General features: G+C 33.7%; 1 protein-coding gene across 1 annotated transcript; it reads right to left on the bottom strand.

Moving 5' to 3' along the window:
• Nucleotides 1-2070: 2070 nt before the first annotated feature.
• LOC108910646 (myrosinase 1-like) lies at nucleotides 2071-9507 on the bottom strand. Its single transcript, XM_018715335.1, has 7 exons — nucleotides 9431-9507; nucleotides 6147-6826; nucleotides 5847-5941; nucleotides 2857-3153; nucleotides 2664-2801; nucleotides 2498-2604; nucleotides 2071-2259 (listed from the first exon to the last, which is right to left on the bottom strand). The coding sequence occupies exons 1-7, from the start codon at nucleotides 9469-9471 to the stop codon at nucleotides 2133-2135; spliced, it is 1485 nt and encodes a 494-aa protein (XP_018570851.1). The 5' UTR covers nucleotides 9472-9507; the 3' UTR covers nucleotides 2071-2132.
• Nucleotides 9508-11872: the final 2365 nt, after the last annotated feature.

Here is an 11872-nt window from a genome sequence, read left to right as displayed (position 1 = left end):
TGTCCGCCAACTTGCATACAATGATACAGGTTGTCTTCAAACCGTTGTCGAACATTCTGGAGCACTTGCGGTGTTACTTCGCGACATACATTAATGATTCGTCCTCGCAGATCTTCCAAGGTATCAGGTGGAGTGCTGTAAACTTTGCTTTTAATGTGCCCCCAGAGAAAGAAATCTAAAGGATTTAAGTCGGGTGACCGAGGGGGCCACTCAATTGCACCTCTTCGTCCTATCCAGCGTCCTGGAAACGTCTCATTTAGGTAATTGCGCACATTGAGCGAGTAATGTGGAGGAGCTCCGTCTTGCTGGAAAATCAGTTCGTGTTCATTGTAAGCAGGGTCGTCCTCTATGATATTTGTTAGAGCTGGGTCGATGACATTTTGTAGTAAATCCAAGTACATATCGCCTGTCAAATTTCCAGGAAGGAAAAAAGGACCTACAATGGAATTTCCAAAAATACCTGCCCATACATTCAACTTCTGGGGGTGTTGGGAGTGTGTCTCATGGAAAATCCTTGGATTGGTATCAGCCCAGTAACGACAATTATGGCGATTCACTAAACCATTCAAGAAGAACGTACACTCGTCCGAAAAACACACATTAAAGAGGAAATTATCGTTTATCGCTCGTTCAGTCATTATTTCGCAAAATTGCAAACGACGATCAAAATCGTCTTCATTTAGCTCTTGCACTAGCCGAATCTTATAAGGATGGAATTTGTATTTTTTTAATATTCGTTGGACACTTGTACGACTCACTCCTGTCGCAGTAGCCAATTGCATTGTACTCAGCGTACTATCCATTGCCACTTGCCCCAATACCGCTATTTCCGTAGGTTCATTTAGTACCGGATTTTCAACCTGCCTCTTTTTGTTATGAACGGAGCCAGTTTCGCGAAATTTGGCCACCAATTCGCGAACAATTTTTCCAGACGCATGTTTCTCAGGATGCCGTTGGTTGAACAGTTCGGCGACCCGATTTCCGCATTCATTGTTTTTGAAAAAAAGCTCAATAATTTCTACTCTTTCTGGAATTGAGTACACCATAATTAATCAATTTAAAAGACTCGGCAGTATTGGTACTCTTCAACTACAAGTCACAAGACAGTTATCTAGCAACTTCTTGTGGCCTATCTAAATACGAAACAAAAAGCGGACAATTTTTTGCTCACCAAAATCAGGCTAAAGAATTCGCAAATCAGAAAAAAAAAAAGAGCGAATTCTTTTGAAGGAATTTACCAAGCTAATACCGTAAGTTTTGAAGTAAAATTAAATCGATTTTCGCATTTCTCGTCAAAAATATTGTTCGTATTTTCAAAGCTGCATATTTTCTAAAATAATGGATCGATTTTCAAAAAGTAAGAATCGATGTATAGAGAATTAAAAGCCCTTTCTAATGACCCCCCACTTGACCCCCATTCCCATTTGAAAAAATTTAGGGGATAGCACCCCCACTTAGGGGGTTGAAGATTTTGGTATGCTTTTTGAGCCAAAAGTTGTCCCCCTCAGAAACAAATTTGACCTGTTTTTGGATTTTGCCGAAAAGTTCTTTACTACCCTGTAATGTCTTGCGGTACGTTTTCGATGGGCTACCCTGTATATTATTTTTTATATGTCCTTCTATACCTTAATCCTTGACTTGACTCTTATCCTGGCAAAAAATCGCTCTGATGATATTTTCGTTTGTTCTTGCTGTACTATTATACTTTTGGAATAACTATGTAGGTAATATAATTTGCAGGTATATTAATTATACCTTTTGTAAATATATTAATTCTTTGTATCATTCTCTTTACTATTGTTGAGATTTACTATTATTATTATTGTTAAGTATGTTAAAGTACCATCCATTCACTTATGACATAAAAGTAAAAGCATTTCACTTGAATAATGATACTGACTCTTATTTTGATTTTCATTGGAGTATGGTCTGGTATGTACATTTTGATTCTTCATTTCGGAAAAAATCATGATTATTCCACAGTACAGACTCGCATCAGTATTTAAGAGACTGATTGAAATGCCGGCGATAACAGATAAAAGGTGATATTTTGTTAAAGTAATAAAAACATTTTAAATATATGAACATTTTTATTTACAACTGTGCACTAGAGTATAAGTAAATGTGACTTTTTATTCTGTACAAGTGTCTACCAGACAACGCGTGGCGACCATGTTTGTGAACCAACTAGCAGACTTTCTTGGAATCCTGGTTCTCTCTGGATCCGTGAAGTTGACGTAGTACATGCCCAAGAATGCACTACAACAAAATAGTGCATACATTTTCTAGATAAAATGCGTTTACCTTTTTTTTTTAACGATTAAAAAAGTTTATAATATTTTAACATGTTACTACAGTGTTACCAGAATGTTACCTTACCACAAAATATATATACTTTTTAAAAATCATGAAAATTTTGTTAGGTACTATCAAGAATCTTTACAATGATATCAATACATTCCAATTCTTTAATTTATGAATTTTTTTATTTACTCACGTGTATCCTCCAGTCCATTCCCAATCATCGATAATACTCCAAGCCGTGTAGGTGGACAAGTTGACTCCGTCCTCGTAGATGGCGTCCAAGCAAGCGCTCAAATAGCCCTTCAAGCAAACAAAAAAGAAATTGCAGAAGAAACGTATAAAAGTGCTTAAAATTGTACCTGGTAGTATGATATTCTGTGATCGTCTTCCATTATTCCGGTGGTATCGGAAAGGCCGTTTTCTGTAATGATGATTTCAACATCACCATAAGTCTTCTTCAACCACACAAGAAGGTGTCTCAAACCCCACGGAACAACCTACGTGTTAAAATAACTTTTTCCATAAATTTAATTATTTTTGAAAGAAACTTACGCCAAACCAATCGCCAGCTCCGACAGGCCATTCCGGCTTTTTCCAGGTCAAGACGCTTATGTCGTTCCCATTACTTGGATTACCAATGGGCGCGTCCGCGGTAGCGTTCACCATATTGGTAGCGTAATGGTTCAATGCCAGGTAATCACAGGTACCCTTGACATAAGCGATTTCCTCGTCGGTGAAGGCGGGGAGGCGGGAAGTAGAGAATCCTTCCAATTCGCTGCGTTGTGCGACTCTGTCTATCACCACCTGAGGCCAATTGCCGATGAACATCGGGTTGGCGTAAAGGCCGATCTGAAAATTTGCCGTATATGAGTTATGGTTCAGTGACGTCACTACTAGTGGTTTAGTCAGCCTACATACATACATTTCAACGAAGTTGTATTCATTTTAATTATAAATAGCTTCAAAATCAAAAAGGAATGAAAATTTTTCTATGCCCATAAAAAAAAACGTGAGCTTAAGTTTTAGCGGCACAATATGTTAAAAAAAAATCGAAAAATGTCATGTTTTTCTTCCTATTTAATTATGTATCTTTTCAAGAGTTGATTTTAGGCGAAAATGGAAGAGAAAAAAAATATTTGTAATTAAATTTTACAAATCGAATGAATCATGATTATTATTGTAAAAATCTTAAAATATTATTTTTTAGGGACTTTTTTTGGGGTATTTAAGTTGGGTATAGGACCTTTATACTTGGCTCAAAAAAACTTCATGTTATGTAGAATTATCACACCAAATTTCATCAAAATCGGTTCTATAGATTTTGCATAATAATTTTGCAATCCAGATTTTGAAAAAAAATTTGCAAATTTTCAAAATTTTGCACAGCAAAAACCAAGGCCCTTAGATACTTGAAAATTTAATCACGTATAGAAGGGCTCTCAAGCTTTCAAACGCTTTTTGAAAAATTCGAATCCATCAATTAGGAGAGCTCTGGCGCTTGTTTAAACATTGGTCGAATTTTTGTACTTTTTGTACAATTACATAGAATAACTGTGAATATTCAATCAAATCAAATTTTTTAAGGCTGTTTTTAAAGTTTTTTGGAAGGCGGTTTTTTAAAAAAAAAACAGATCGGTTGGTCAATTAGTTACGTAGTTATGGCCGATCAAAGTTAACTGTCATTTACACTAAATGTACTAGGACATCCGGGCTAATTTTCCGAAAAATACCTTTGGTTTTCCGAGTTCTTACCAGGTCTAAGTCTGCAATACTTTTCTTCATTGACAACCTACTTTAAAACAAATTTAAAGTTATTTATACAGGGGTCGGCATAAGTCAGGCAACGCTCTCGAAAAATTTGAAACTCTTCGCGGACAGCTTGACACGCTTCGCCGGACCTGCCTCTCCGTTGAGAAACATTGCCGTACATGCATTGATCAAGATGGGCATCAATTTGAACACTTACAGTAACCCTTTTTCGAATCCCTTTTGTAATTTCTTTTAATAAATATATTTTGAGGCTGCATTTTTTTCTCTTAATGCAAATTGGTTGCCTGACTTATGCCGATCCCGGTACAAGCGAGAAATTCAAGAAAATCGTACGGGTGGTGGTGGTGGTGGGGAAGCAGAGAGCGCGGTCGCTTCGGCCTGATCGAAAGTCAATCGGCGAGTTCAAAACCTTAAAAATTTTTTAATGTCAACTTCTAGAGGTCCAATTTTGATCATTTTTTTAAATCGATATCTTGCGATTTAAAAAAACAATTAGCGTATTTTCAAATGCCTAATCATTAATAATTATTGGTCTTTGAACAGTCCGATAATTACTTATCTTTAAACTTCCTTTAATTATCAACTTTATTTTTTTTTATTGTATCAAAGGTAAGTGCATAAATTTATACACTGTTTATCAAGGATCAAAAACAAATTTATTTAAATATTCCAAAATTGTTTAAACAACAATTATTTTCAAAATATGTCGAAATTTAGTAATTAATTAATTAATTAATTATTAATTTAATCATCATTTCTTTTATGATTAAAGTATAATTCAAATATTATTTACTGTTTAAAATGTAAGCAAATAAGTGCCAGAGCTCTCCTAATTGATGGATTCGAATTTTTCGAAAAGCGTTTGAAAGCTTGAGAGCCCTTCTATACGTGATTAAATTTTCAAGTATCTAAGGGCCTTGATTTTTGCTGTGCAAAATTTTGAAAATTTACAAATTTTTTTTCAAAATCTGGATTGCAAAATTATTATGCAAAATCTATCGAACCGATTTTGATGAAAATTGGTATGATGATTCTACATAACATGAGCTTTTCTTCAGCCAAGTATGAAGGTCCTATACCCAACTTAAAGACCCCAAAAAAATTCCCTAAAAAATAATGTTTTTTAACCCCATTTTTTGAGATTTTTTCGATTTTCACAATAATAATCATGATTCATTCGATTTGTAACTAGTAATATTTTGTAAAATTTAATTATAAACATTTTTTTCCTCTTCCATTTTCGCCTAAAATCAACTCTTGAAAAGATACATAATTAAATAGGAAGAAAAATATGACATTTTTCGAATTTTTTTAACATATTGTGCCGCCAAAAGTTAAGCCCATGTTTTTTATGCGCATATAAAAATGTTCATTTCTAGTGATACGTGAAAGCCAAAAAGTAAAAAATCTCCGTGGATATACGATTCGCCCAAATTTGGACTCTTTGAAACAGATACTGTCTGGACTATTATGATTTTGTTATACTCGTAAATGACTTTAGAAATATCTTGACATAAACTGGAAGATAAGACTGAGGTACAATGTGTTAAGAGTTTTCAAACTTTGACATTTTATTATTGCTAATAGTAATGTTTAAAAGGAAGTTCTTAGTAATTTCATAATTATTATTAACTTTGCAACAAGGTGTACAATCAACTGTGTAACGAACAACGAACTTGCCGAACGTTCGCTTGCAAAATTTCGAAGGAAATTCCTTGCAAACCCGTTATAAAGACTTTTATAACCTTACGGTTTTATTTGTAGTGTCTTACCCCGAATTGGAGGACTCTTTCCGACGCTTCTTGATCTTCTGCACTGTCACTTCCAGGTTCAAACCATAACGAGTCGACGACCATCGCAATTCTTCCTACAAGCATCAAATCGCAAAGATTCAATAAAACTGCAGGTGAGTTCGGTATTAACATCTAGAAGCACTTACTAGATACATATCTCTTTGTCCTTTCATTTGTTGTAATTAGAGAAAGACAAAACCCATCCAAAGCATCTAGATATTAATACTGAGCCTGCCTTGCCTAAACAGAGCGAACGGTGAAAATTGAAGTTGAACCTACCTTGATTGGTGGCCCTAAATTCGTCGTCGTAGATGTGGTAAGCCTTGGCGTGGGCCATTATCACATTCTTCGCGCAAATGTACTCTCCAATTCCACTGGAAACTACTCCAGGAGCGTAATATCCAGCACCGTACCCCGCAGAACAGACCTGTTTCGGTTCGTTGATAGTGATCCACATCTTCACGTCATCTTTAAACAGTTCGAAGCACAACCTCGCGTATTCCGCGAAGAGATCCGACACAGTCTCGTTCAGCCAACCTCCGAGCTGCTCCTCCAAGGACTGAGGAAGATCCCAGTGGTAAAGCGTCACCATGGGCTCCACGTTGGCAGCTTTCAGTTCGGCGAACAAGTTCTTGTAGTATTGCACGCCGGCTTGGTTTACCTTGTCGGGGTATCCCGTGGGTAGGATTCTGGTCCAGGCGATGGACAGACGGTAATAGTCCACACCCATGGCTTTCACCATGGCCACGTCTTCCTTGTATTTGTGGTAGGAATCGCAAGCGATATCTGGAGTGGAGCGATCGACAATCTTCTCTGGATAGGTGTGGGCGTAATAATCCCAGATGCTTTCGGTTTTGCCGTCTTCGTTCCAGCCTCCCTCGATCTGGGGGGCAGCATTTGCGACGCCGAACTTGAAGCCTTTGGGGAAATACCGGGAATTGATCTCGTCGTCAGCGAATCTAAAATATAATCAAATATTAAGAAACTAGACATGGCATATACATAAAGAATATGCGACGGCTGTTTTCTGATCAAAAATATGTTCATATAAACGTATCGTTCTTAAGATATAGTCTCATGGTGTGCTATGGATATCCATATTTGTTTATATTTTATAGATCTGTTTTGAATAATTATCGTATATCCATAAGCTGAAACGAATAATCCTTTATTTACATATTAATAAGAACTATGTTTTGATATTGTATATTTATATCCCTAAATCCTTTTCTGTTGTTTTAATATACATTATTATAACGCACATTCATAAATATCATTTATCCTGCCTAAGTGTTTATTCCAATTTCGAACACCATAATTGTGTACGTCTTTATATCTCAAATGGATATCCACAAGACAATTAAAACGATAACATATTCTTTTCTGTAATTTTGATGACGGCACTTTTTTGCATATCCAAACGGTGTCGTCATTTCGTTTATTAACCCCATGAAACAATAAACTAGGAATTTTATTATGTAAGGTCATTGAAAGCTTATTAGAATATTTCATATTTTAACCACAAAGTTCATTGGAAGTGAACCGCAAACAGTTTGATGGTGTTTCTAAGATAGGTAATACCACATTTCAAATTTGGCGCCGCACATTGATATGCTTTCTATCACGTTTGTGATTGGTCGTACTTTTCTTGGTAGTGCCATTACTGCCGTTTGCTGTTATATGGTTTAACCGACATAAAATAAAAAAATTCAAAAACCAAAAGATTCAGTATCAAAACTTTAGTATCAACTAATTATTCTTTCTTCTTTTTAGAAGCAGAAAAGGTCAATTGGAAATCCTTAAAATATAGATAGAAAAAGTGCGGTGCAATACAATTATAACAATACCAGACAAGTAAATAGCAATATTGGTAATTCTATAATTAACATTGAAATAAAAACAACATTGCTGAGAAAGTTTTTAGTAAATTCTTAACAATTTTGTAGCAGGAATACCGAGAAATATACAACAAACTTGCTAAACTAACTTTTCCTTGCCACTTTTACAACTTTGCAGTTTTATTTTAAATTGTTGGCAATATTGCAACAACTTCATGTTTGCTTAATGGGGTGTATATGGTTCCTGCTGTTTTTTCAGTTAGACGATTCAATTCAATGTTGTTCAAAACGAATTAATTTTTATTAATTTCTTTAACTTATGATTAAATTAATTATAAATTTACTTATTTTTGGTTAAAGAATTACTTTTTAATTTTTGTCGATGGGACATGGGAATTACGCATACAAATGTTCTCCTTAAGAGAACAACTTTTTATGCATTAGGGATCGAAAACAGCAAAAAAACAAGCGTACCCTTACGTTTGTTTTACTAAAACAGTTCCTAAGGGCTCTATGATATTTTGAAGACTGGAAATAAATAAGTTCTATTTATGACTAGATGACCTGACAGACATTGTCCTGTTCAAATTTCAATAAACTTATTTCAGTTTTTCTAGAATTTTCTAATTTTTCGGGCAACTTTTTCAATTTTTCTTTCCCTAAAAACCTTATTCGGACTATTACGAACATTCTAAAAAATGGGCAAAACGGTTCAACCGTCATGCGCTTACCAACGAACAGCATTTAATTTTTATTTATACAGTAATTCAGAACTTATCAAAAAAAAATCTAGATGTACAAGGGACTCTTACAGATACAATTTTGTAAAGAAAAATTCAAAAATTTGTTTTACGATATTGACTCCATTTCTCATACCGCATCTATTCCCAAATTCTTTTGGATAAGTTGTGAATCACCCTGTATAGATAGATGATCTAGTGCTGTAATTTTTAACATACAAGAACAATATTTTTAGCAAAAAACTCATGATTGTCACAACAATAATTGTGCAACAATGAATGGTACTTGTTAATTTATTTTAAAATAAGTACAACTTAAAATTCTTCTAGTTATTGATAAGATAATAAGATATCGATATTAACATTTATAGTACGTTTTTTGCATATCGTATATCTTGTCAACTTCTATTTTTACGTCTTCTTTACATCGAATATTGAGTTATTGGACTGTTTACTTATGGTAAAATTGTGTAAAAGTTGTACGAATAACCTAACCAAGAGAGCACCAGGCCTTCAGTGTAAAGGTTTTTGTGGTGGTTTTTACCATACCAATTTGAAATGTATCGATTTAAACAAAGACCACATGGAGTCGTTTTTTAGTAAAACGCTAAAATGTCCCCTAAAATAGTATATAATGAACAGCAACAATTTGTATAAGAACAAATAATATTTTGAGCACTGGAAAGAAATATATGGACATTCTAAATAATAGTAATAAGCTGTTAGATTTAATACTGTAACGAATTTAATTTTTCAAAATTCCCTGCCTGTTGCCGAAAACAGTCTTCACCCTCGTATAGAATTTATATTAAAAACCCATCACTGTATTGCCTTAAAATTTAAGGCTTAAATGAATGAAATGAATAGACGTTTATACTATTTATTGCAAAGAGAATAAGGATACTTGTGCCTTTAGTTACATATTCTTTATTTCACTATCACTGCAAATCAGAGAACTGGTAAAACGTAAAAATATTGGACTTACCCGATAGAAACAAGAGACAAAACTAAGACAAGGATCTTCATTATTGCAGGAAGCTATTAGGAATACTCAGATTATTTTATTTCCAATCTTTTATACTCAAACTTATCTAACAATTAATTACATTTTGGAAAAATATTCAAATGTAGTTTAAAAGTATCTGCACTTGATACGAGTATATTTGGTACGTACTTCATATATTTTTAAAAGCGTTACTTATCAGTTGTATGATGAATTCATTCAAGGTATGAAATTTACTAATTATGTAAATAAAAGAGGGCTCAAATGAATTTGGTATCCATGTATCTATTAAAAATAGATGTATGTACTTATGTTTTGATTTTCTTGATATCTTTTGGGGCACCGAGAAATAGATAATAATTATGATCACGTGATAGTCTTAACAATTAGATATTTTTAGCAAAGTGCTTATGAATGTCACAACAGTGGTGCGAAAGTGACTGCCAGTTTATTATAAAACAAGAACTTAAATTATTATTGATAAGATCTCGGTACTTGTAGTATTTGTAGTAAGATACGACTTTTTGCATATCTTTAATCGTAATAACAATTATTATAAGTGTTTGTTTCATATTAAATAATAAGTGGGTGGATAAACGTTTCGATGAGAAACGAATGATGGAAATTTTTCAGTACCGAGAGATTTGTTTAATAAAAATTATTGCTAAAAGTATATCTACCTACTTGTATCTAGTTTTCACGTTAGGGACCTTTTTTACTAATTAGCATTACTTGTCAAATTTCATCAATTTGTAATGCCGAATATAGTTTTTGCTCAGACCCAATGTTTTAATTTTTTGTTTCAGTTTAAAGGTTCACGAGGCACTGTATATGTCTGAAGACGTTAATTTAAAAATTGGTAAATAATGAGTCCATTTATGAATCTAAAATAGCGTACTGGCAATATTCTATTTACAAACCATAATCAGCAAAAGCAGTGACTAGCTAATTTTTAATTTTGGTGCTTCAAGGCCTTAATTCAGCATCCTTTGAAAAATCATTTATATTTTGTTACTGTTACCTTTTCGCAGTCATCTTATACTGAAATTTTAAATTTTATAAAAAAATCATGCTATATGATGATGATGCTATGAATAAAACTGTGGCACTTGCTTTTGTAAAAACACAAAGACACCCCGTGGTGTCCTACTTTTTAGGGAACCACACTGTATGTAGAAAGATACGCACAAAAGAATTACCAAAATAGGCTCACAGTTTTCTAATGTTTTGTCAAAAAAAGGTAATAAAGAAAACCAAACTATGTATCAATTATAAGTAGGTACATTTATGGTTACAAATAGTCAGCGTTATTTGCATTTAGGTACTCATCATTTTGATGTGATTTATTATTGCACCGAAGCATATTTTATTGATCTGCGTAAAAAAATTGTCTCCTCAACATCGAAATGAATAAACGGTATGTACTTGTAGGTATAGGCATCTACGCACAGACAACTGTTTTTAATCCCTTCAGTCAACCACGTGGCGGATTTTCTCAAAGTCCTAGTCTTTCTGGATCCTTGAGATTGACTGTGTTTGGGCCCATGGCTATCCTGAACATAAAACAGACGGAAAGTATTCAGTATAAATAAAAGCTAACGTTTCTTACGATATTCCCAAGCTCCATTGTATATAACTGTCACAAAATTGTAGATGAGATCTGTTTCTAGGTTAAAAATTGTAGAGGCCTTCCATTTAGTTGATCTTACTCTTGATTCTGGAGTAAGGAAATCCTTTTTCATTACTAGCTAAGTAACTCCACATTAAGATATTAATTACGATTATTTTTTAATACGCGCACAATTTGCTCAGGAAGGTACAACTTCTAGAAAAAATTTTAAGCCCAAGATGGATCACATAAGTGCATTACTATGATTTATTGAAACCTGGAAAAAATGTATTTTTTTCGAAAAACTCAATTTCTGCAAAAAATATCAAATATTTTGCAATTTTACAAAAATGCACTTATTCAACTTGCCAAGCACTACATATTCTGCAAGTTTCGAAAAAAAATTTTTTTTCGTTTTAGAAGATATAAAAGTTATAAAAAATGCTATTTTTAGCCGTTTTCCTGCAATACCTAACTAAGTAATACATTTGCTTGTCAATTGACAGCGAACTGTGCTCAACATTTTTGTTATAAAAAGTTCTACAACTTTTATCTAAAAGATTTTTATAAAACGTTTAGTTTTTTATGAAAAAAACTGTTTTTTGAGAACTTTGGACAATTCAGCTGAGATATTTTTCCTATTTACGTGTCTTTGTTTACTGAACTAAATTTTTGCAAAAAACGAGGTATTTTCGACAATTTGACTGGCCTATCAGATACTTGCCTACTTCTTTTATTTAGAGATGGGTTAAACTGCGCCTTTTACGGAACTGTAACACCTGCAACTGCTTCGGTAACAAAATAGTGACGAATAG

The sequence above is a fragment of the Anoplophora glabripennis genome, unplaced genomic scaffold (assembly GCF_000390285.2).
Source record: "Anoplophora glabripennis isolate ALB-LARVAE unplaced genomic scaffold, Agla_2.0 scaffold579, whole genome shotgun sequence".
Classification (NCBI taxonomy): domain Eukaryota; kingdom Metazoa; phylum Arthropoda; class Insecta; order Coleoptera; family Cerambycidae; genus Anoplophora; species Anoplophora glabripennis.
Note: the sequence above shows the minus strand (reverse complement) of the source record. Positions and strands in the feature narration are given on the sequence as shown.